Source organism: Perca flavescens, chromosome 8, assembly GCF_004354835.1.
Source record: "Perca flavescens isolate YP-PL-M2 chromosome 8, PFLA_1.0, whole genome shotgun sequence".
NCBI lineage: Eukaryota > Metazoa > Chordata > Actinopteri > Perciformes > Percidae > Perca > Perca flavescens.
Genome location: NC_041338.1, coordinates 31,380,868 through 31,407,626, shown reverse-complemented (window position 1 = coordinate 31,407,626; position 26,759 = coordinate 31,380,868). Strand labels below are relative to the sequence as shown.

General features: G+C 39.9%; 1 protein-coding gene across 1 annotated transcript; it reads left to right on the top strand.

Annotated features, from left to right (window-relative positions):
* Positions 1–1,709: 1,709 nt before the first annotated feature.
* rassf9 (Ras association domain family member 9) lies at positions 1,710–14,140 on the top strand. The gene is made up of 2 exons (XM_028585840.1): positions 1,710–1,917; positions 11,363–14,140. Exons 1-2 carry the CDS (start codon positions 1,871–1,873, stop codon positions 12,618–12,620), a joined length of 1,305 nt encoding a protein of 434 aa, XP_028441641.1. The 5' UTR covers positions 1,710–1,870; the 3' UTR covers positions 12,621–14,140.
* Positions 14,141–26,759: the final 12,619 nt, after the last annotated feature.

Below are 26,759 nucleotides of genomic sequence, written 5' to 3'. Positions count from 1 at the left end.
GAAATAGACTGAAATTATTCATACATGTTTCTTTTGAAATACGTCTTCAATTGAGAAATCTCACTACAAGGTCCATTTAGTACTGATTCTAAAACTTCTTTATCATATTGTGTGATCATCAGATGGAGTTTGCCCAGTTGTCACAAAAATTCTGAATGTTTTGAGGACACCTCTTCCATGTTGGCTTCAGCTCAGAATAAAAGGTCATTCTTTAATTTGGAAACAGCAGTTAAAAACCTTGGCGTTGTTCCATTTTGAGTTGTTTTTTTATTTGAAGTCAAAGTAAAAAGGTTATCCGTTCAACGCTGTCTTTAACCCTAAATCATTTGCTGAAGGTTATGGCTTGGTCAAACAAATATTCTAATATGTTTAGGAGTTCCTCAAGGATCAATTTTAGATCCTCTTATCTTATTTGATGTTTTTTTTTTTTACTTTTTCATTCTTTTACTCTGATATTTTTCTAACCTGGAACAGGGCTATATCTGATAGTTAATCCTAAAATAAACAAGTGATAAAGATTATGCAATGTTAACATACAGTAGGCCTAATATCCCATCAGAGACTTTAAAGTTTACCGCATAGTCCGCTCTATCTGCTGTCTGTTTCATGTACTATTGCTTTAGTGTGGATTTCATATGAACAAAAATGAATCACGTTATAAATTAAATATTAGCAGTATTCCTGTCAAACAGTAAACTTTTCTTCAGGACATAATTCAATAATTTCCTCAGTTTTCTGTACAATTAGGCCACTGTTTTGGCCTCTATAGGGCTATACATGATTATTTGGCCATTGCATTTCAGCAATTACGATGATCTCTACTTTCACAGTATTGTGTTTTCGTATTTCATTACGAAAAACAATACTAAAGGAATATGGCATTCTAAATGCGGATGCCTTTAATTGTAATTATATAAAAAGGTGACTGAAGTAGTACACTATCAAATAAAATCCACTTTGAATTAAAACCACAAAGTTTTACTTGTCTATATTCACACTAATTGGTCCCCACAGACATTTTTTCTTCTTTTTAGTATATAGTGTAAAGCAAATGTCCCAGTTGGAAAAGCTTCTACAAAAGAGATTTAAAGCATGAAAAACAGACTTTAGTTAAAGTAGGCTGGATTCGTCAATGTCTGAATTTCATCTTTGTCATTTGAATCCAGCAGGGAGAGCTAGTTACTAAACCCCAAGAGGTTGCATGTTGCTCTGCATGTCTTGTACTGCAGCTCACTAAGGCTCTAATCATGCTTTAACATTACTTAGATTTGTCTCTCTATTGCATTTTTCGAAATATTTGTAGAGTATCCTAATACATGACACCAATGTTCAGAATCTGTGTTTACTTTCCTGTATATTATATAATCTATATGTTTTTATAATATGCGTGCATATTTTACTATAATGAACATGTTTAGTTTTAAATAGGCTATGCCCAAAATGAGCACCATAATCCTAATGGGAGTTCTGCACTTTCTGGTATCATTTTATCTTATCTTACTTTCCACGTAGGCTAATGAGTTTAATTTGACTTCATCCTATTTCGTATTTTGTTTTAATTCCTAAAGTTTATTGTTTTCACAGAACAGTGTGACTTTGTATGTTTAGTTCTCTCATTTTATTCTTCCTCGGTGGTCGTTTCTCAGGTTGTTGCCGCAGGTGGAAGGCGACAGAGATACACCAATAAATGCCAGTAGGCCTATATTGTCTGGGAAACACCTCCCTCCGCTTCTCGGATGGGGCGGACAGAGTTGCAGTCGGAACACCCTTCAACTTTTCTGAAACACTCCACAAAGTGTCCGACGTCCTGCCATGTTGGGACTGTAACGCATTTCGGATTGCTGGTCGATTTTCCTCGCGCTCCTGAGTCATGGCTCCGTTTGGAAAAAACTTCCTGAAAGCTCGACAGAAAAACAGGTAATTTGATGAGTGTAAGGTTTCTTACTCAAAAAAGTGATGAGTGTGGGTTTTTATCTGAGTTCGGTTATTGGAAAGCATTGTTGAGGAGGGAGATTTACGCACAACGCAGTGCGCATCAGATTTATTCCTACATCCAAGTAGAAGGATACTGCAGGCGACAGTCCAAATGCAACCGAAGTAAATATATAGCAACATATAAATACACCTTAAGACAAAAGCACCATTAAACACTACACCACAGGGAAACAATATAAACTTCTTAAGAATATTAGGTTATGGGCAGTGGTGGAATGTAACTAAGTACATTTACTCAAGTATGTACATAAGTACAAATTTGAGATACTTGTACTTTTCAGAGATACATATTGTACTTTTTACTCCACTACATTAATCTGACAGCTTTAGTTACTTTACAAATTAAGATTTTTGCACACAAAACAAACAAAAACAAAAACTTTTTTGTCCACCAGCCAAATGGCTAGTGAGATTTTACCAGCCACTCAATAGATTACCATTGTTGTTTTGGCTGGTGAGTGAAGCAAATCGACCAGCCACTTGCATATTTTACGAGCATTTGGCTGGTGAATAGTGCTAATTTTAAACCCTGCTACATGTAGTTTATAAAATATGGTGTTTTATTAGAAATTAAACTACCCAACAATATGTAGGCTTACAAGTCCAGCTGGAATGATTAGCCGATTAAACACAGACCTGTTCTGATCGTTTCCACTTTCTAAAATGTGAGGATTTTTCTGCATTGAGTACTTTACTTTTAATACTTTAGGTACATTTTCCTGACAATACTTACATATGTAAGTAACATTTTCAATGCAGGAATTTTACTTGTAACAGAGTATTTTAACAGTGTGTTATTAGTACTTTTACTTAAGTAAATTTCAATTCAATTTTTCAATTCAATTTTATTTATAGTATCAAAACATAACAAGAGTTATCTCGAGACACTTTACAGATAGAGTAGGTCTAGACCACACTCTATAATTTACAAAGCCCCAACAATTCTAATAATTCCCCCAAGAGCAAGCGGAACGACAGTGGTGAGGTGAGTAAAGGATCTGAATACATCTTCCACCACTGGTTATGGGTTATTTTTTTTGTTTTGTCAATTATTGTTTTAGACCAACATCAACCAGCTTTAGGAGTAGACTTTAACAACTTTTTTTCATGCATACAGATATATATTTGCCTCTTAATTCGACATCATAACTAAATGAAACTGGTGTAAGAAGATATGAGTTCTAATTCCCCATTATGGAAAGTTTGAGTAAAATATGCCCTTTGATGGTGGTTCTCTTGTTCCTGTCAAAGCACACTGTACTGAACATCAACTTAGAAGAGCCTTTCACCTTCTCTTGCTCTGTAATTACTACAGAGATGTTATGTTTTTTTATACGAGTCTGATCTGGTACACCATCATCAAAGAACATTTTTACTTCAGGTCAACAGAGATCCTGTCATTAACACATTTGTATAATTTGCTTCAGCAATTCCCTTGAGTGGCTATCTTGGCCTTTTGATGTGCAGGGCTGCAGCTGGGATCCAGCCTCAGCTTTGAGAAGGTGGAAGAAATTAGATTTATTGAGCCACACGCTGTCCTCCGTCATCGGTGCACAAATTCAATTTGGACTGTTGACTGCAAACTTTTGTTGTGCACAGTTGGTAAACAGAGCTTCTCTTTTGGAGTATCTAGGTCATGATCTGAATCCCTCGCAGGGTGCAGACAGGATTTATGTTGCCCAGACCAGGATCAGGAAGGTTTTAGTTGTGGGTAAAGAAGTATTTTCATTAGCTTTACTTACCACCGAACTCAGCAGAAAGGCTTTGGATTAAGTTCAGGAAAAAACAGGCTTTTACACTAAATTACTGTAAAACTCTTTGACAGTGGCACCCGCAGCAGAATGGATGGCTTTTTTTTGTACATCACACACAGAGCTAGGATGAATTATCTTTGATAACTTCAAACAGTCTGACTGAGGCTGTCTCCAGTGGATGTCTTTTATTTTTTCACGTTGTGTAGTAATTACCATTGCGGCAACTATAATTATCTCAAGTGTTTAGTTCTGTAGATATGTCAAACGCTTGATTTCAGAGACTGGCTTTTACTCGCTGTGAGCTGGATGTTTGCAGAAGAATGACAAGATGAAGCTGACGTGGAGTTGCAGTTAAAACTTGACACTTTGACTTACTTTAAAAAGAAATGTGGCATTGATTACAGCTGACAACATGTGGTTGAATGTCCGTTAACATCGAAGCATGACAGTGCGTCATCATCAGGGAGTCCTGTGCGTCAAACTGGTGTCCTGTAGTCAACCAGCACTTACAGACACTCAAAGGGTTTGAAATTAGATGGTTCCAGCCATTACCATGTGTCACGCAATCAATGTTTTAGCATGAATGCATTGTGCGCTGGACCAATTAGCTCCTGAAATAGTTTGGTGGACACAAATTAGCAAGCCACAGCAAACAATAAACGTCATACCAGTTGTGTTTAAAGGGAGTAAGCCATTTCTTTTCACTGAGCACAAGGTGATTTGGCGATTCATAGACCTGCTGGGGGTGGGGGGGGTCACAGAGGAAGTAGAGACCAGGGAAGGGGTGTGTTGTGTCTCTGCTCACAGATGCTTATCGGTTTGGGAGTCATCCCAGAGATCAGAATATTCAGATAGAAAAGTGCTGTTATTTCCTCGCTGATCCCTCATCCTCTTTCAGATAAGAGAGAGGAAGCGTCTCCTGTCCAGTATCTGCTCTACAAAACAGACACAGAAAACACGATGTGTATACACTTTTCACATTCTATATAAATAGGTTTTTGAGAATAAAAAAAATAATTTCTATGTTTTAACTTAAGTTGAATGATGTAATGGCCCTTTATGGCTTCATTATCCACTCTTTTTGGTTTTAAGTGAACTGTCTCAACAGTTATTGGTAGGATTGTTGTGACATTTAGAACAACATTCATGTTCCTCTCAGGATGAATTTGATCAACTTTGGTGTGTCTTTTTAATTTGTCCAATACATAACTTTATGACATTCCCATACTTTGTGTTTATTGCTATTTAGCAAGTACAAGCCTCACAGCGCGGCTAGCATGGCGGTGGTCTCTTTGTCTTGTTTAAATGTAATGTGTAATGCAGCGTCATTACTGTGAGCACCACACACAAATTCCCTATTACTTTCACTGGATTGTGTTGGCAGCAGAAATATATATGGGTTTACGATAATGATCTGAATGTCCACGACTAGAGCTCTCAAAAGAAAATACGTTTCATGTATTTAGGTGAACCATCAGGAATTTACACTTTACAGTTTAAATCATGTTTAAATTATCATTTATTCTTTATATCTTTTTCAGTTGTAAGAACAAACCTATACATTCATTACCACCAGACTAATCAAAATATTCATTCAATTGCAAGAAAACTAGAACCGTTGACAGTGATGGCTACAGGATATATTCACTGATATCCTATCACAGCTTTGTTCTGTTGGAATTGTATGCATCCCCTTATCTCTCTTATATCATTATTGATCTAAGAAAACACACAGAGACACTGGAAAGCTATAATTCTGTCATTTGTTATGACTTGTTCAAACCACCAGCATCCAGTTCTCTGTGCTAACTTGTAGCTTGCACGTTTATAACACAGAGGGAATTGTTCATGTCTACAAGGATGTCATTATGACTATTACAATGGAAGAGAGCCATGCCACCATGGTGGAGCTGTAACGTAATCGCCCCACGCAGAAACGTGTGTGGAAAATCCATATAATTTAAATGTGGTTTCCTCCCACATGTCTGATGTCTCATTCGCTACCTTTGGTGGTTCAAACTGAGGTCAAGCGGGTCCGCTCAGGTTACTTGGGTTCACTCAGGTGTGAAATGTTAAGGTGTAAACCCGTCCTGTGTTGGTCTCTTTACAGCATCCATCCTCACTATGTAACTTTATATTTTATTATTTCTATTAATCATCATACATCTTAATTCTATTTGCGCGTTTCCAATCAGAAGTTCATCACAATATCCGCATCAGCTTTGTCATTTATCGCCCAATGCTGTGACCTATGAGGGCACCCTCATTTGTTGTGTCTGGAACCACAGCTTAATCCCAAACTATGAATACCAAATGGCACCCAGAGCGACAGCCCTTATGGACATATTAGCTGCGATGCAATCAGCCCAATGGTGCGTGCAGTATTTGTGTTTGTCCTGGCAGGCTGTCTAAATCAGATCAGCCTCTGAGAAATGTTTACATATTTCAACATGATACTTCATTATTAACACTGCTAGGCATTAAATGTTTTATTCCAGACCTAGATTTGTTAACACTTTCTTCACGTTAGAGCGGAGCTGAAAGCAGACCATAGTGACCGAATCCATTTTCCTTCCTCCCTCTGTCCATTGCACAGTGGTGGCAGGATGTTGTGTGTGCGTCGGTGATTGTGGCCCAGGACAAATACAGGTGTTTCCCTGCCTTGCTGTACCCTCTTCCTGCACAGCTGAGGGCTTGGGCTACCCTCTCTGAAATATCCAATTGTCTGTAGAGCGTGTTTATTCACCTGTATGTTCAGATATGATACGTTTATCACATGTTTAGGCCAGTGTTAGTGGTTGTACGTCACAAGGTATTTAAAGATGTTTTGAAAAGTAATGCTGTACTGTTCATGTTCTTCTTTTCCTTTCACTTTTCCCTCCTGCCTTCCCTGATCTTTTTCTCTCATTCATCCTCCCATACATGCTCGTGACACCTTAAAAAGAAGCCGTTTATACTTCTGATTCCTCATCACAGGCTTCCAGTGATGGGAGATGTTTTCAAATTCAGATCACTGTGTGTGTGTGTGTGTGTGTGTGTGTGTGTGTGTGTGTGTGTGTGTGTGTGTGTGTGTGTGTGTGTTAAATATTGCAGTGTATCAGTTGAGATGGTGCTAAGTTTAAAGACTTAACACTCTGCAGTTTAATCAAGAGATGTGGTCTTTGTACATCTATAATCTCAATCTTCTGTACTGTAACTAATAACTACAGCTGTTAAATTAATGTAATGAACTAAAACGTACATTTATGTATGTCCCTCTAAATGGAGTACAAATATAAAGAAGCATACAGTTAAAAAAAAACAGATGTTTCTCAAAACAGCACGTGTGTAATTGTGTAGTAGGAAAATAATAAAAATGTATATTTACTCATTTTCATGAGTTGGGAGAAGTTCCCCAAAATTTTACTTCATAACCCTTTTAGATTGTTTAATTCCACACATTATTAAGAGATATTTCACATAAAAAAGGCCCAAAAGATTTGCTTTTCTGACTTTCTCACTTTCTCATAAATGAACTAGAACGTTCATCATCTCTCGACCCCTCAGTTTTATCTTGTGACCTCTGAGGGGGTTTAGCTCCCCAGGTTGAGAATCACTGCAGTACAACACCACAAACCATGAGCTCAGGAATGACCATAGTTGAATTATTTTTGAATTTCTGACACTGTTCTGCTTATTATATTCAATATTTGTTGAGACAAACATAGCATGCGTTGCAGAGTTGTTGTTATGGGATTGCATTATATTGTACGTGTGTGGTTTTCTTTCCTGAGCAGCAGCAGCATCTGTGGGGGTTTCTGAGTAGCTGGTAGTTTGAAACGAAGGTCAAAGTCGCTGTAGTCGTTTGTCTTTGATTGCCTGAGGCTTGCCGGATTTGTTTGGCTTGCGCATAGCTCAGGTATTTACTTTGCCTCGCTCGTCTCCGAGGGTCTCCGTAACCATTAACCAGCCTGTTGCTTTGTTGCATACGTATCGCATTCCTGAGACCTTATTCACCGGCAGTTTACACAATGCTCCAGTTGTGTGTTTTTATGCCGTGTGGGAACCAAAACACAGTGGTCTATCAGACTGTAAAATCAGCAAACAGAGATAATGCAGCATTTATGTTCTCCCATTTGAATCATTCTTAATAATTCTCACTTGCTTGCACTGGCGTGCAGGCGGGTAGTATCTGTATCATCTTCAGAGGATGTGTATTTTTGGCCACCCTCCCCTGTGCTGATCAGTGGTTAATGTGGGCTGCAGTCAGCCAAGGTTATCTCCTCCGATAAAGACGCAGCAGTTACATGATGCAAGGTTCAGATCTGAAACCAGTGCTGCATACCAAGGGGAACACCTAACATTTGATAGCCAAGCCATCTATAGTATTTCATTGTATTCAAAACCTTTGTACATGCCCTTGATAAGGCTATTGTGCACTAATCCTTGAATGCAGCTTTCTTTATTTTGAACTGAATGGAAAATAAATGGCAGAGGAAAAACTCCTTTATTCATTTCTTTTTATTATTATGCTAAGCGTTAGTTCATGCAGGACACGGAGGTCATAGTTGAATTATCATTCCTATCAGACAAACACCAATAACAATGCTTTGCCTCCACCACCTTCCTAGTTCAGAGTCCTAACATGACTCAAAGTTTAAATTGTTTTCCATGTCTTTTTTGTGTGTCCCCTCTTTTTTTTTACCCAGCGTCACACTGGCAATCTGGCAGTTCTGCCGAATGCCAGAAGGGCCGATGCACTCTTGGACCGATTTGGGCTGCTGGAAAAAAAGAGAAAAATGCGGCAACACTGACGTTTTACACTAGTTTGACATAAATATGCAAGACTGTACGGCTGCAGCCTGGAGCCTCCCGTCTGGTGCCGGCGGGCTTCTACTTTTCAAAATAAAAGCTCGCGTCTCGTCCGCTATGTCTTCGTACTTTTGTGTTTTGGGTGTTTAAGTATGTTATAATATGTTATAAATATGCAAGCATCTCCATTCTATTCTAAGATGGTGCCATGGTAGTTTATTTGAAGGTGTTATGAATTGCGTCAGTGTCTGAATTATGTAACTATGAAAGCCTGTAAGTGCGCCTCATGCTGCTGGTGCCATAATCTCACGTGAGCCTGGTTTATGCAATTATAAAGCAAATAATGTCCCTGTCTGAAATTGGGCCGGTAAGGGACGGCATTGCCAGGGCCAAATTTTTGTCCTAGTCCGCCCCTGCCCTGGGGGGGTTCTGCATGGTGCTCCCTGTTTCAGCTTAGCGTGCTGCTTGGCTGGTCCAATGAGCATTATCAAGAGTGGAGCCATCAGCACCAGCATAACTATATTTCCGTTTTTGTTGCAATAAATGGTTAAATCTATGACTAGAGTGTTCCTGATTGAACTGTTGGTTAAACACAATTTTAGCCTTATGGTTTCTGTCCATTTATGTCAGATTACGTGAACAGCGTCTCGCTGAGCTACAGCAAAACTCCCTCAGTGATGTCAGAGTTTGCTGTCTGAAATTAACTGTAGATGAAACTTGACATTAACCAGTATTACAAGCACATTATCCTGATTTATTACCGTTGGCAGTTTAAAGTATTCCCTGTTTGATTTTGGGGGTGAAGGAATGTTGGTCTGTGGTTTGGAAACCAGTCTGCAGTTCACTGTTAGAGGAGGAGCTCCAGTTGTTGTCTCTTTTTCTGGTTTCTTTGAGATTAAACTGTCTATAATTACAGGAGTATTATATGTCGCTTATTTTTTATTTATTTTTGGCTTTCAGTGTCGGCTTTAACTTCAAATAAGAGTAATTCACTCAGACAGACACTTGGCAGTCAGCTACAGTACATCAGATAACACCTAATTAATCACATGAACTGCAGAATATAAATAATAACAATACATCATTCTTTATCTTGAAATCAAATTGAAATGTCTGGCAATGTTATCTACTTATTTGATTTTTTGCTCATGTTGTGGATGTCTGCATTGCCGGTGCCTATCATTTAATGACTGGATATTAGTTCCTGGATATTACCGGATGGTGCATTAAGCATGTAAAAAATTGATGTCTTCGGCCCATCAGAGGTCAAGTTTTACGGTCCAGACGAAAAGGTAATGAGGGACTTTGGGTTAAATTGCTCAGAACTGAACCATTAAGTGATCATCTGTGATGAGTAAAATGATGAGTAATAGTCTAATAGAATCAAGCCAGGGAGCACAAAATGAGCGAATTAAGTTTTCTGCTCATTGACATAATGGGAAACCATCAAAGTAAGACCTGTTTAAGTAAATATACTACTTAGAGTAGTAAAAGGACTTCTAAAGCATGAGTAGCAAAGTATGTGTGTGTAGTGTACCTCAATTTAAAGCTCTGTACCTGCTGATGTAAAACTTGTAAAGCATTTGAACATAACTCTTTTGTAAACTTAGTTGTTTAAAAAAAGTCATTGGTATGCTTCAAGTCTGGCAGGGGACCTTTTATTGTATGTCATCCTTCCTTTCTATCCTCTCATTTCCTGTTACCTCTCTAATGTCTGTCTAAAAAAAGATAAACAAGAACTGAGTTCCAAATCGCATACTTTTCTTTTTTTTTACTTTTATAATGAACTGCAGCTGCACTTACAACATATGTACTGTTGCATGCAGTATGCATACAACTGGGACATACTACTTCTTCATAACTTGAACTTCAACAGTCTTGCTCTTATATGCGCGCAAAGAATTGTGGGTCAGAATAGCCAGAAAGACATGCTGGCTTGCTTACTGCAAAATCCGACCGGAGGCAGTAGGACATCCTGGTGTGTTTGATATACTGCATTTGACACACTATTGGGACATACTAAATATTATTCTTGCATACTAAATAGCATGGGTATGGGTATTGGAACGCAGGGAGAGTCCAAAGGCATGCTAAATGCTAATGTCAGCATGCTAACACGCTTACTATGACTCTGCTAACATGCTGATGTTTAGCAGGTTAGCCATCTTAGTTTGAATCGATGGTGTCATTCGTTTTGCAGGTATTTGCTCATAAACCTAATTACTGGAGTAGGATGAACACCAATGTTATAACAATGTGTTCAAAGGTCATAAATGTAACAGATTTTATGACAACCCATTTGATAGTTGTCGAGACATTTCACTAAAAAATACAAATGTCAATCTTGTGGTGGCACTAGAGGTAAAGGTAGGGCATTAGCGAAGTCAGTAGGGATTTTAGAGGCACTGTAGAAGCATAATCCAACTATAAAGTGCGGAATCGTTGTCGATGTGCTGTATGCATGTATGACTGTCCTTTGCATAGCTCAAGAACCACTTATCCAATCACCTTCACACTTAGCAAGTATAATGCTGAGGACCCAAGGGAGTGCAGTTTCGAGTGCGAAGGTAATCAGAGGAGTGGTTCTTAAAAACGCTGCAAGCAGCACTACCGGGGGCCGAGCTATTGCCTCGCTCTGAACGGGCACGCATTCCGAACGGGCACTACACCCATACTTACATACATTTAGGAAATGTCTGCGCACGTTGCTGACTTCTGCGTGTTTTGAATATATTTGTCATGTTATGGGGTTAAGACTTCCAAATGTTTAACTCCAAAGCCACAATTGCTGTAAAAGCTTTGTTTTTCTGTCTCTTTACCAGAACAAAAGATGCAGAGCCAGTGGAAGGAAAGGAGATTCAGGTTACGGTCTGCAACGAGGACAAGGTTGTCTGTGGAGTAACAAAGCACACAACATGTGCAGATATGATTCAGGCATTACTGGATGATCACAAGTCAATCCCAGAGAGCAAGCAGCTCCTGCTCGGGGAACCCAAAGACTTCTGTCTGGTTGAGCGGTGGAAGGGTTTTGAGAGGGCCTTGCCTCCTCTCACCAGAATTCTGAGACTCTGGTATGCCTGGGGTGACCAGAGACCCTTTATCCACTTTACTCTAGTCAAAACCAGCGATTTTGTGCCTCAGCCCACCAAGAAGGGTGGAAAGTCCAAGGGGGCCAAGGCAAAGCGATGGGAGCATGGTCATGCTCAGTCACTGCCCGTGGAGAGACAAAAGCGCATGGTGAAGAAAGCTTTCCGGAAGCTGGAAAAGCTTCACAATGAGACCAAGAGCTCCCCGGGTGCTGACGAGGTCGACCGGATGGTGCAGCTTATTCTCAACCAGGACCACGCCATCCGGGAGCAGATTCAGCGCATGAGGGAGCTGGATGTGGACATCGAGCAGTTGGAGCTGGAAGTTCAGAAGGAAGCTGAGTCTGAGAGTTCCCTGGCTCATGCCGCTGGTCAGAGTTTGGAGACGCACAGCGACAAGCAGCTGCAGGAGTACCTGTACAACAGCGACGGAGTCAAACAGCTTGAGCTGCAGGTTCAGAGGCACCAGGCGCTAATCCTCCAGCTGTCCCGGGATATTGACGCCGAGCTGAGGACGGCCAACTTCCCACGGAGCCAATATGAGGACATTGAACAGGAAGGAGCCGCGGCCGCTTCCTGGATCCCCTTGGAGACAGACGAATCGTTCTACGCCGCTGAACTCGAGAGGTTGCAGGATGAAGTGAAACACAGCCTCTTCGCTGGCGTATCCCTGCACAAACAAGCTGCAGAAATAGACAAGCAGCTGAAATACTGTGACGCTACGTTGGTCTCCAAGGATCAGGAGTGCTGGCAGCTGGCTGTCCAACTAAGCTCACTGCAAATTGGGGACAGCAAAGAAGAGGAGGAGTCCAGTCCTGTCCCTCTCAAAAGTGAGACTCAGTGCAGCGTCTCACAGACAGTGAAACTCAAGCATAGCCTGTCCCCTCTAGACGTTACGGACACAGACTCAGACACTGGAATTAGCTCCACACACAGTCAGGACTCGCTGTCGCCATGTCTCGACTTCCCTCCACCCCTGGACACAGACGTTTGAACAACCCAGTTGACCCTGCAATTTATTGTTCTGTATGCACTAGCCCCCAGTGTGTGCCTGTCGTGTGTTTTTATTACATTTCAGTCACTGAGCTAAGCGTCTGTTTTTCTGAAAGATAAATCCCTGGTTGTCTTTTATGAAAAATGAAGGTAATTTATTTAGAGCTAAAACACTTAGTTGATTGACGGAAGATAATCATCAATTATTGTGATAATAAATAAGAAAAAATGCCAAATATTCTTTGGCTTCAGTTTCGGAAATGTAAGGTTGTACTGTTTTGACTCTGTCATGTATGTTAGTATAGTATAGGATAATGAATGTCAAAGAAATTTGGACTACTTAATCCATTAGCTGAAAAAAAATAAATGAATGAAACCTGTATTGCCCCTAGGGGAATTTGCTTTGCACAAAGAGCATACAATGATATAAAAAAACATCATCAACCATACACGAGAGCACATAATATAACAGGGAACAAATGCATCATCAATCAACAGATTGAGTAATTGTTTTTGCCGTTTTGAATGTATTTTTCTCAATCAAATATAGAGATGGAAGCTGTAGGTGAAATATATCCGTGTATTTATCCACAAAGTTATTGCCATTGTGTTTTGTATGTTTCGTCTTGTGCTGTTAAAAAAGGAGCACGATGACACATAACTTTTGGATTGTGAAATGAGTCACAACTTGGGAAACAAGATCTTTTTTTAAATCCAGAGGGACCAAAGAATCTTTGAGGATTCTGGAAATACCTTCAAAAAACAGCTGCAATTGTTGAATAACCTCCTGGGTTTCTTGCAAACGCAAACGGATGCTTTGGTCTTTGACCTAAATGTAATGATAATACATGCACAAAACTGGAGCTATATGTGCGCCAGCTTCGGTCTATCACTGTTTATGGCGGCTGGGTTTCCCGACTTTTGAGTGTACACTTTTACGACTATTTCACCATCTAAGGTGTACAAGGCTTAGTTACTTAAAAGCATTTTTTTTATTGTTTCATTTCTTAACAATGGTGAATGTATGCTTCTTTTCTTTCTTAAAGTTCTCAAGCTATTTATGAAGCTGCACTTCTTTGTACACACTTAAGTCTATTAACAATGTTTTATATTAAAACAAATAGCTAACTGTTTTGGATGTAGAATTTAAGATTTGTTAAAAATGTAAACATTCCTCAACTACACTGTAAACATATTGCTGTAACCACTGTAAATGATTATTCTTATGACACAGGCACAATGTGTAACGACTATTTGATGAAATAACCGAGGCAAACATATTTATTTATCATGTAATTGTATTTTACACATGAGATTGTATTATGACTATATTTCCCCTCTGAGGCAATGATCTCCATCTGCCACTGATCTGATTAAACACATTATATTCAGGACCAAAACAGCGCAAACATCTGAATTATATCTGTGTAATCATGAGCCTGAAAACAACAACAACAATGATAAAGTAAAATGTACATTTCAACTTTCATAATAAACACTAATACTTTAATTGTCAAGTAATCACTGTGTTGTTGAATTTGTTGGTAAAAAAAAAAAAATCTAGTTATTGAATGCAGCTTTTGCAACAGTGCTGCTGTACAAAAAAGGTGGTAATGGTAAAACCACAAGGAAAAACAGGTCAAAGTGCCACATTGTATAGATTCCACAAAGCTCTGAGTCACCCCAGAGAAATGACACAGCTACTTATGCACCGAGCCCCCTCCTTGTCAATGCAGCATATAATCAGACAAGATGGTCGCCAGGCAAGCACAAACAACAGCAAGCACTCTCCTCTTGTCAAGGTATACTGCTGACAGACTAACACTTTGTACTCGGGGCAGAGCGGGGCTGGCTGCTGGAAAAGCAGAGGATATCTATTTCACACACTAATTGCTTAACCCCCCCTCCCTCGTCCTCCTTCATCACTTTAAGCCACTAAGTAACTCCACCAAGCATGAAAGGCCAGAGATATAACAATGTGAACAATCTTGCACCGGTGCCTCACACTTGTTGATGGAACAGGGGTTTATTACGTATTTCCAGCATGTTTCACCAACAGGTACGCACCAAGCTGGAATAAGTAAGCATTTTGGAGTTATATTCTAATGCAAAGACCTGTCTTGAGTTGGTAGAAAAGTTAAAAGGAAAGGAATGTTGAATGACTAAGTCTGTTCAAGGAAGGCCTTAAAAACCAGAGGCACGCTCAGATCACCTCATTATTTCATTGACAGATACGTTGAGGCACCTGCCGTTCTCAGATGGCAATACATAATTAAATAAACTGATGAAGCATCTCCAGGTACCTTTTCTCATATTAGTAACCCTTAATGCAGCTGAGGCACCAAAAAAAGTTTAACGCAACACAGGGTGTATATTATTTGAAAGACAATATACATTTTCCACCATTCAGTGAGACTTTGGAATAGTATGGGCCTTTAAATTAAAACTTTCTTTAACATACCTTGCAGTGTTATGGTAGGCTACTCGAGATCGTTCTTAGTCTCAAGACCGGTCTTAAAGGGTAACTACCGTCATTTTAGCATCGTAAAATACACTTCATTCAAAGTTGACAGAAACAAAATGAAACAGTGAAAAGCCGTTTTGGGTCATCTTTCCACTTTTTCAACCATTGTAACTCTATTTTTGTTGAAATAAACACAAGGTTTACTGATTTACATGTGAGAATATGTTGGCTCTATACATGTTAAAAGTATTGCTTTGGGTCTGGTGGATTTAGCGCTAGCAACCTCAGAGCTGTTTCTGGTTAAACAGAAAGATCTCAAAGAGGTTTTAAAGGTCTATCTCCTTTCCATAATGTTGTCAGACACTTAGAATAGTAATATTTATTAATATTAATTAATAAATACAAGCTTGGTTGAAAAAAACGGCAGGTTACACTTTAAGACCAATTTTTGAAGGTCTCGTTCTCGTCTCGGAATTGTCTGCATTTTTACTCTGTCTTGTCTCAGTCTCGGATAAAGAGGACTCAGGATTTTATTTCAAGACTACAACTGCAGGGATTTCGCTAAAGTGCCTGCGCATTAGGGCTGGGCAATATATCGATGTTATATCGATACTGCGATAGAGAGACTAGATATTGTCTTGGATATCGTAATATGGTAAGTGTTGTCTTTCCCTGGTTTTACAAGCTGCATTACAATAAAGTGATGTAATTCTCTGAACTTACCAGACTGTTCTAGCTGTTCTATTATTTACCTTTAACCACTAAGTTATTAAACCATTTCTGGTGATTATTTATCAAAAATCTTATTGTGTAAATAACATTTTGTCAAAGCACCAATAGTCAGCCATACAATATCATTGCAGTATCGACATCGAAGTATTTGGTCAAGAATATCGTGATATTTGATTTTCTCCATATCGCCCAGCCCTACTGTGCATTTTCTGATTTAGGCCTATGTGTTAAAACTTGCAAATGCAACCAAGAACTTGACTCATATCTAATTTGAAATTTTTTACTGTAAACCCCCCTCTCCCTGCCTCCTTTACACACACTCTCAAGAAAGTGAATGCGGGACACAGGAGAAGAAGCTCTGGCTGTCTAACAAAAATCTGGTCTTAGTCTTGACTCGGTCTCAACCCCTCAAAGTCTGTCTCGATACACTCTGATCTTGCTGATGACTTAGTCTTGGTTCAGGTGGACTACAACACATAACCTGTTCCTACTGCTGTTCCCCTGCTGCAGTGTGATTCTACATCCTAGTTTCAGGGAGGCTGCAGGCTCAGGTAATGTTTACCTCTCCTCGCTGCCGCAGATCAGCAATTCAAAGACTTGCAAACTCACAGGTGCTGACAACAATAATTACTCTGACCAAAATGGCAATTAGGCTGACTGCAAACCTGTCTTGGTTCAGCCCTCCTAGTTACAACGACTGGCCAGCTTGAGTAAACCATAATTTGTTATCAGCTGTGTTCTAGTACCGACGACAAAAAGCTTTACCCAGAAATGTTTTTATATATTAATGTATATAATATATATAGACCTTTTTCACAGCAGACATGTTGATATGTCATAGTAGGAAAAGCACAGGTGTATTCCAAACCATTAATGATGGCTGCATTCCACTGAGGAGAGGCCCTGGTATTGTGCATGCTGACTCACTGAAATAGAATAGAAAATGAAACTGAGCCATCATTAAAGTTATTAATTTCAGCTGTGCTTTTCCTACTATGGCAAGTCAAAATGTCTGCTGTGAAAAAGGTCCATTGTATATGGGACACATATTGCATGTCTCAAAGAGTTTGATATATTTATAATTTGCTGTGTTATTTTCTCAACCTTTACTGTACCCCTTTATTGTTTTGCAGAAAGCAGTGAGATAAGAGTCAGGAAGTCATGACCTGAAATCTACTGAGGTAATAGAGCGTTTGATCCGGTTGAAAAGCTTTCACCATCAGTGAAGGACCTAATTGGCAATTAACAAATTTCAGCAGCCTTTATTTAGCACGATTTTACACTGTTTGGATTTTTTTACAGGCTTATCAGCATTAAAAAGAAAAATATTTTGTCTAACCCGATAAATGCTATGTCTTAAAATCATACAATCAGTTGGTATAAAGACATAATTTCAGCTATAATTAGAGCTACCACTCTGCCAGTGTATGTCCCTATTTATGGATATACCTCTACTCTTCAGGTGACAAAAGCATATTTAACACCTGAGATTACATTTCTAAGTGCATTTGGCTCCAAAAACTAAATATGTGGATCATCCAATCTCGTTTGAAAGTTTGAAAGGCAATTTGCAAGCTCTGATTAGTGAACAAAGATCTCATAATTGAGACACAATTACGAAACATTAAAATCTGCATAAAAACTGAACATGGTCTGATAACAATGTTTGAGGTTTATGGATGATGGGGGGACAAGACTGGCTAATATTTGTCTGGGTGTTTTTGGAGCCCAGTAACTTATTGTTCAAACTAATTCCAAACTGTATTCAGCGGCTTGTAGCAGAGTCGGACGGTTCTCAAGAAGCATACAAACGCTTCCTCTTTGTTCTCACACGTTATTGTTTTATTGAGAGACATAGGCTACATCATGTTGTGTAACATCCTGCACTGCATCTGTTCCCACAACACACCTGACAGTAAACTTCATTTGATTAGGTTTTATTATTTCATGATTACGCCGTGAGCAAATATCAATCTTTCCAATCCTTCAATTCAATTAATGTAACCTTCTTCTCCCCTGATATTGTTGACAGTGAGTTGAGGATGAATTGGGACCCTAAAAAAGCATTCAATGACATTAACTTATGCTCATGCAGCAGTCCCATCAGCCAAATCTCAGTCACATTTGCATTCAACTTGGAACGAGTCAGGACTTGTCAAAGTAGTTCAAGGGCCTCGGGCTTAATTGCCTCAATCAAAGAACATTTAGAGTGCCATCTCATCCAAGAGGCATGAATCATTAGATAAAAGAGCCCAAGGAGCAATAAACTGTCCCTGGTGCCAGCTAGCAACAAGAGAGCAAACAGGGAAAAGTAAGAGTGGGTGTGTGTAGGTGTGTATGTGTTGTGGGAAACCTGCTGGCTGCTATTTTACAGATGGGAAATTTCAGAAATATGATCTGGCTCCTGTGGTTTCTTAAATTATTGTACATACTATAATGCGTTCACCAATTCAAATTAAATTCAGAAATACTTTGTGTGTGCACGCACACACACTCACACACACACACACACACACACTTCAAACGCTCGCTCTTTAATCCTCGCACCACCCTCCCTCCCCGCCAGCTTTAGTGAGCACATTTGATTTTGGCATGGATGTTAATTTGCCTCTTTATTAACACCGGTGTCCTGGCTGAGGCTGTTTGCTTTGCGACAGGTGTCCTCTGATGCTCCTCTGCCACACAGCCTTTCATTACAAGAAGGTGGAGACACTCCACTCAGACAGACAGTCGGACGAAGACAGACCGCAGTCTGTGCAGACAGAGAGGCAAAACCAAAACAAGGAAAAAATACTCATGAACCAACAAAATATATATATATATATATATATATATATATATATATAGGCATCAAAACTATGAATGAACACATATGGAATTATGTACTTAACAAAAAAGTGTGAAATAACTGAAAACATGTCTTATATTTTAGATTCTTCAAAGTAGCCACCCTTTGCTTTTTTATTAATAAGGGAAAAAAATTCCACTAATTAACCCTGACAAAGCACACCTGTGAAGTGAAAACCATTTCAGGTGACTACCTCATGAAGCTCATTGAGAGAACACCAAGGGTTTACAGTTATCAAAAAAAGCAAAGGGTGGCTACTTTGAAGAATCTAAAATATAAGCCATGTTTTCAGTTATTTCACACTTTTTTGTTAAGTACATAATTCCATATGTGTTCATTCATAGTTTTGATGCCTTCAGTGAGAATCTACAATGTAAATAGTCATGAAAATAAAAAGGAAACACATTGACTGAGATGGTGTGTCCAAACTTTTGGCCTGTACTGTAAAATCATTTGTTTGCGACAAAGCTGAACTAGAGGCCGAAATAATGTGAGTGGAGGCACAGTTTCTCTGGCTAAATAACTTTATACAGTATGAATGTCCAGTGAAAATTGCTAAAGAGGAAGCCTTTATAATCTCTCCACCTAAAAAAGTAACAAAAACATTTTAATGCTACCTCGTATGAGTTTGTTTTCAACATGACCGATGGGGTACACATTACGCTTGGCGTTCAGTTGTTTTATCTTGTGAGATTATTGTTGCTAGAGGCAACTGACAACACAAATGACCGTTGTTCCCTTTTATCAATGAATGCATGAGTTTGTGTTTTCTGTATTTCACCATCGCGCTGAGGAAGAACACATTGGCAGACAGTAAAGGTAATTTCCATGAGCTAAGATAAAAACGGTGGTATATCTTGTGAACTAGTAGATACAGTGAGTCGTAAACTTCACATACAACATTCCAATCGATGGCATCATCTCCTCCGTAGGCTGTTGGCCTTTAAAAGGTCACTCTTGCTATGCAATCACTATTTAGGAGAGACATTTAAGATGGCTTAAATGTATTATAAAAGCCGTGGTAATCAATGACAAGAAGAAACATGTATTTTCCATGGCGCCTGGGTGAAGCACGGGGACACACACGCTTACCCAGCATGAATCTTTGGGTGTCACATGATTGTCCACATCCATTTCAGGCAAAAGTGTGAGTTCGTAAAGACAAAGGCAGTATGGCAAATTAGACATTCCAAGACATTCACATTTTTTTGCACTTTATTTTATTTTTTACAATTCAAATACCTAATTTGTCCTGCATAAAAGTGGTTCTTGGGCTCTGCCATGTCTGAGCTACATCAGCTCTCACACATAATTAGGTTGTGAAGTTTAGATGAGAACATCAGCTGCACGATAACTTTCACCAGCATCATGATAAACATGAACAACAAAAACAGAATGACTTGCAAAAATGACATTATTTATAGCGATGTGATGGAGACAAATGATTTGTATGAAATGGATGTTAACATGTCTCTCTGCCTCTCCATCAAATTACACCTATGACTCATACAGTCAGCATTCAGAGGTTCTTTAAGGGGAATGCCGATCAGTTTATACGTCATTGGGAGTCCTAGTTAGCCTGTAAAAATAGTTAGGTCTTGTGTGGCTCTGGGAGGGCTTTGTAAAGTCTCCGCGTGGAGATATTGTTAGAAATGTTTAAAGCCTTCACAGGAGGTGTGGAGCTTGAAAGGCATGGGGGTTTAGCAGGCAGGGAGGGTCTAACGCGTGAGCCTACCTTCCAGGGCGTTCCTCTGGGTGCGCCGTGACAGAATTTCATGGGGAAAATGGAGGGTGAGGCCCGGTTCATCTACACCCCTGAGGCCTCAGGCTGTAGGCTCCAACGCTCCCCAGTCCCCGCAATTGACCCCCTCCCCTGCCCCCCTCAGGCCAGCCGTCACTCATGTGTGCGGTGTATGACGGGGGTTGAGATGGAAGGAGAGTGCCACGGTAGCACTGAGGTACAAGGAACAACGAGAAGCTACCACAGGACGGATGCAAAGGTGAGAAACGGACGAAGAAAATAAGAGGCTACCGAAGAGACGGGAACAACCGAGCAGCAAGGACAAACACCGACCACTAGCGGCAAAGGCGGGAGAATGTAAAAACTTCTCCCTTCCGCATAAGTCCCTTTGCAGACTTTCCCGGTCTGCAGGCTTGGCCAGCGGCAGCGAGGATGGCCGGACGAAGACTCGACCCTGTATTAGCAGCCTGCTTGGACTCCTCCGCTTTGACTTTGGGCTTGGGGTTTTATTCTTATTCTCTCTACATAAATGTTTGTTGGTTTTAAACCTTGGTCAATCTTTTGGCTTTGCTCACCCCTGAATTTTAAAGAACATATGCCTTTTCTTTTAAAAGTAAGCTGTTTTAGCCCATTTTAATTTTGAGTCTATTTTAAGAGGTCCTAGGACTCATTAAAACCTAGGTGGTGTTGTCGACTCCACATTTTAATCTTGGCATTCATTTTGATTGGATTTTGTTCTCGACTGCAAATATTGTCAACAGACTTTTTTTTTCATTACTGCAGTGAGGAGTACGCTTTCGTTTTCATCAAAGTAGTTTAACCCCTTTCAACCAAAATAATGAGAAAGTGGAGGAATGGTTTAATTAATTTAGACGTGCAGAGGCAGCAAGAGCGAAGACGTGGAAGACCCAGAAACTCTAACAAATTGGAACACTAAACTGGGCTTTTTCGGGAAATGGGCTTAAAGAGACAGGCTCTAAAACTGAGCCTTTCGCACAGAGGGTGAATTTAAGTATATTCAGGCAGACAGCATTTAAAAAAAAAAAAACATGTTTTTTTTTAACATTAAAGCATGTAAACATGTTCTGTAAAAACCCAAAATAAAAAAATTAACCGGAAAATGAGCATAATATGAGACCTTTAACATAAACTTGGCCATAAAAATGCTGAGAGCATTAGTTGTCTTGAGCGTAGCAATACATTTCTCTGGTTGCATCTCTCAGGAGGAATGAGACTTTGAAAAAAAAATTAAAAAAAAGGCTAGTCTCGGAGAAGGTTTGAAGTGGCAGGCTACTGACGACCAACATGCTCTTTGTTAGATCTGATGTGCCTTTGATGGTGGCCGAGAGGCCCTTTTTGTTTCCTGTGCCATGTCGAGCCTAGATGACAGCACTAATCTAGACACACTTCCCCTCCAGAGCTGGCACTTTGAAGACCCCGGTCTGTTTATGAGATTAATATGATTTGGGGATAATTTCCTGGGAGGGGTCCGGTCATTGTCGCAAACACACCCAACGAACCTGCACACGCTGTATCCTACTGTACACAAACTCATGCACTTAGACAACACACACAGGCAGCCCAGTAGATGCAGCAAACACAAAAACAGAACACGCACAGCTTTTTTTTTTTTTTTTTTTTTTTTTTTTTACAACCCGCAATCCACAGCCAGTGTCTTTCACTGCTTGTTGCCATGGTAACTGAGAGCACACTCAGCTACTTGGCAGTTGTTGTCTCTGTATTTTAAAAAGATCCAAAAGTCCCCATGGAAGATCCCCATTGTTTCCTATTACATTCACGGTAGCCAAAGTTACTCCGTGCTCCCTGCTGTCAATCATCAAAAATGCTTTTAACAGTGCGGTTTATCATAAAGATGCAATATTTTCTGAAGTGAATTTCACAGACGAGAGGTGCTGGAATTCATCTCAATTTCTGCTCAAAGACTCCGCTTTTCTGTCTTTTTATCTTGACAGGCAGAGAGGCGGCATAGGATTTACAGCAGCGATTGAGGTTGTGTTGACTCTGACACAAAAAGAACTGCATTCCTCTGGCTCTGGACGTATGACTGAGCAGCGCCCGGCCCGGGCCTGGCCCGGTGGGCTGGGGTCTCTTTCCAGTCGCTCCTGTGCACTCATGGGTAGTGGCTTCCTGTGATGTTTCCTGTCAAAAAGGGCTTTCAGGGCAGCAGTTATAGCTTTGTGGGAGGAATGTGAAAGATACTTAATGAGTTGGCTCTAGACCTGGGCTCACATGTATTTGCACAGAGTCATTTTTATGGTTTGTTATTGTCAGACATGTGCACAGCCTGTGGGAAAATGTAATAAATGTCAAAGAAGGTTTATGTGTTAGTTCAAACAAAATAGTTTTTGATTCCGACCTGTGGCCCTTTGCTGCATGTCTTCCCCATCTCTCTCCCATATTTCCTCTCTGCAACTGTCCTATCAATTAGGCCAAAATGCCACAAAAAAAAAAAAGTCATGGTAATCCATCTGATGGTTGTTGAGATATTTCAGTGTGGACGAAAATTTACTTTTTGTTTTTTAAAAAACAAACTTTCGTCACTTATTGTGCATATTGTATATACAGTACTGATTAAATCAAATTCAGATTCGGTGGGCAAACTCCTTGAGGCTGGTAGCAGGCTGCACAGGAAGTGAGGGAAGTGATGTGTCAGAGGTCAGTGCTGACAGTGGAGCCCTGCTGTATGTTGTCTTGGGGGGGGGAATGTAAATCAGCAGTTTCAACAGAGACACACACACACATATGGCGTTTTTCCATTAAATGGTACCTGCTCGACTCTACTCGCCTTGACTCAACGCACTGTGCGTCCGTTTTCCATTGCAGATTTTAGTACCGCCTCAGCGTGGCTGGTCATCATAGCAGCGCCGCAGTAAACTGCCATGACCTAACGGCAATTTACACACAGAACATCGAAGGTGTGTTGTTGTTGCCACAGCCAGAAGACAAATTTTGTTTCAAATGAAGCTGGAGGCAGCAAAAAACTATTTAAAAATGGCGGGTTTGTTCAGGACACCCCCGTCTGTCGCTTTCACATCACCTTTTGGTATCGCTTCAGCTCGCTTGGAACCTCGACTGAGGTGGTACTAAAAAAAAGTACCTGTTGGCAGGTACCAGGTACTGTTTTTTTCAACCCGGTCTCACGCCAGGTCGTTATATAGTCACGTTATTGTAATCTATTAAGTCGTGGACACGTTACGTAAATCCCGTTTTTTTCGTGTATATGCAACAACTTTTGAACGTGTACAGGTCACGCTTTTCGAACCTGCTGCTCTGGGGGACGCGACAACGGGGAAATGAGGCGCCACACGGCGGCTAAAACAACGGGACGGGCCGCCACTCGCGACCCACGCAGGGGCACACAACAACGGGGAAATGAAACACCACAACGGGGAAATGAAACACCACAATAACAAGACGGTTGGGGTTAGGAAAAAAAAAGAACGGGAAAAGGAACCGTCACACACGGGACACGCCGACAAAGGAACTGCAACACGCGGGACAAAGGAACTGCCACACGCGGGGCGCGATCCCCGGTCTCCGGGGTGAAAGTCCTGTGTTTTCTGACCTATCCACCACCCCGACCAACCTCCCAACGCGGACTTTCGCCTTATCAACTACTCAATACTCTCTTTCGTTCTGGGATCACGAAATATGCTTCCCATTAAAATGCATTGCTTTCAATTTCGTAATGGCCACACGAAAAAAACGGGATTTACTTAACCTGTCCACGACTTAATAGATTACAATAACGTGACTATATAACAACCTGGCGTGAGACTGGGCTGGTTTTTTGCGAAATGGAAAACCAAAAAAGGTGAGTCGAGCAGGTACCATGCAATGGAAAAGCGCCTTTAGACACGAGTAGTCTATACAGAGAGTACTTTTCCGTGAAACCATTGAATATTTTGAAATATACTTGAACAATTATATGTTGCTTTCTCCTGCAGCATTTTTATCCACTCTCTCCCTTTCTCTCTCTCACACACACACACACACACACACACACATTAGAAACTTTATAATAGCCTCAGCCTCTCAAGTGCCTCAAGGCAAAAGACACATTTCTAAGTGCATGACCAAACTGAGGCACAGGTTGCATTCACCAGAAGTAAAACTTAATTTTCAGTTCACTTTATTCAAAATGTTAACTGAAAATAATCCCACATTGTCTTTGCTCTCAAAATATTTCAAATAAAAAATAAAACTGTGAAAAGCTCCTCTACTGGAGGGACGCTGCCAAAAAAAAGTTGTTCTTCAAGATGATCAACAACACAAACAGCAAAGAAACTCAATGTCTGATCATAATTTACAGGGTAACACACCTGACGATACACACTCAGAATGGATATACAGTACAAGGCCACAGTGCCCTTTCATGTTAACTAAACCGCTAAATATAAGTGGGAAAAAAAACTCCATATTTGAACTTTCTTTCCATCGGGAGTTAACCTAGCACAGAGTCTGCAAAATCATTCATGAAAAAGGGTTTTCACTACAATTGTTTTACCCTAAACTTGAGAAACAGAAAATGTGCTGCATAACTTTTGGTTAGGCTTTTCTTTCCGTGGGTGCCAGGTGATTGACAGGAAGTAAGGAGCTTTTAAGCAAATGAATAATTCAGGTTTACTGACAACAGAAAACCTGATACGGATCAGTTCAGGTCAGTTAACCTTCAAACTGGTTGTACATTATCGATGTCAGGTCATCTTGTCTCTCTTCAGGAACGTCGTTAGGCAGAGCAGAGCGTTGCAAGTAACTGGGGGATTCATCTCGTCTTGTTGCTACTCTTTGGTCTGAACACGCTATGCAACCTCCTCCGCCACCCCCCACAAACACACACACCGATACACATGTTAATGGTGAAAGGAAGATTGATTACACCTAGTGTGAAACTGTAAGTTGTTTTTAATGACCTGCTTACCTTTAGCTACGTTTTCTTGAGGTAAAGGAAAGGGGATATTTTGGTCTGCTATGGTAAACTAAAGTCTAGCTAGAGTGAACGAGCAAAATACAAGAAATGGTTAACTTAGCAAGCTAATCACAACTCTTTATTCATTGCCAATAATATAGCCTAGCTCTATAGTAGGCATATTCTAAAACAATATCAATCCCCATAGAATGTTGTTGTCACTGAAAACTAAATGCCATAGGGTCCCTGTTAATGCTATTGTACCGTTGTATCCTTCAGTTCATTGAGCAGATGAGATGGATATTGGAAGATATTTCAGCAGAAGCAGGAGATTGGCAGAGCAGTTGATTCTGAGGGAGCCGGTGTGATTGAGGTCAGTAGTGGTCTATAGGTCTAAGGATTGTTTTGTTAGCAGGCCTAGGTACTATGCATAGCCTAAACTAAATTATTTCATTATATTTAATATATATGCTAGCTATATTCTAACCAATTTAACTTTCTTCATTCATTGGCTGTGATAAATTAAATAAATATGTAGATGTTGCCTAAATGTAGACTAGGCTAAAGATGAGCGCATGCCCACAGATACACATGTGAAAATAAAATGAAAGCAATCCTATATACAGTACATACAGTATATACAGTAATCATTACTCCAAATATTTTATTCCTTCCGCCATCAGGTTACTGTATTTAGACAGTAGCCACTTTAAATAGGATCCGTATTAATATTTTACATGATAAAGTATGCAGTGATGCCTATTATACCTATTTTTTTTCTTTTTCTTGTACTGCTATTTGTCATATTTGTTTAACTTACCAACTTATTAGCTGTCTGGCCTGTATTTGTCAGTTTTTGGACATTTTGGATGTTATATGTGACCAATTTACATTTCGAAGTCATGAAATTAGCATCAGGGGTTTTGTTTTTATCTTAAAGGATAAGACAGAAGGAACAGAGTAGAAATGAAAGAAGAGGATATGTCTGTCACTTTTTACTTGTTAACATCTGGGTTTCTTGACTGGTTGTTGACATGAGTGTAGCTCTAATACAGTAACAAAAGATGTGAGTGCAATGATGTTGCAAATGCAAGTTACAAATACCCTGGGGGCTAAGTCCCACCTTTCAATCCTAGTGACGTCCCTGTCTCTCTCTTTTCTTCAGTCTGGCATGAATTACATTAGTTATCACAATGTTGTGCATTATGTTGTAATCATCCTTATTTAGAAATGTCTTAAAAAGCAGTGGAAAGATCTGGACCAATCTTGATATTGTTTTGGGGTTGTTGTTAGTGTGTAGGATTAGGTTTTTGGATGGTTACATGGAAACAATTTCAACATTTTTACACAATATTTTACACTGTAAAACTTTTCACTGTAAATTTACAGTAATATACTGGCAGCTGGTTCGTCAGTAAACTACTG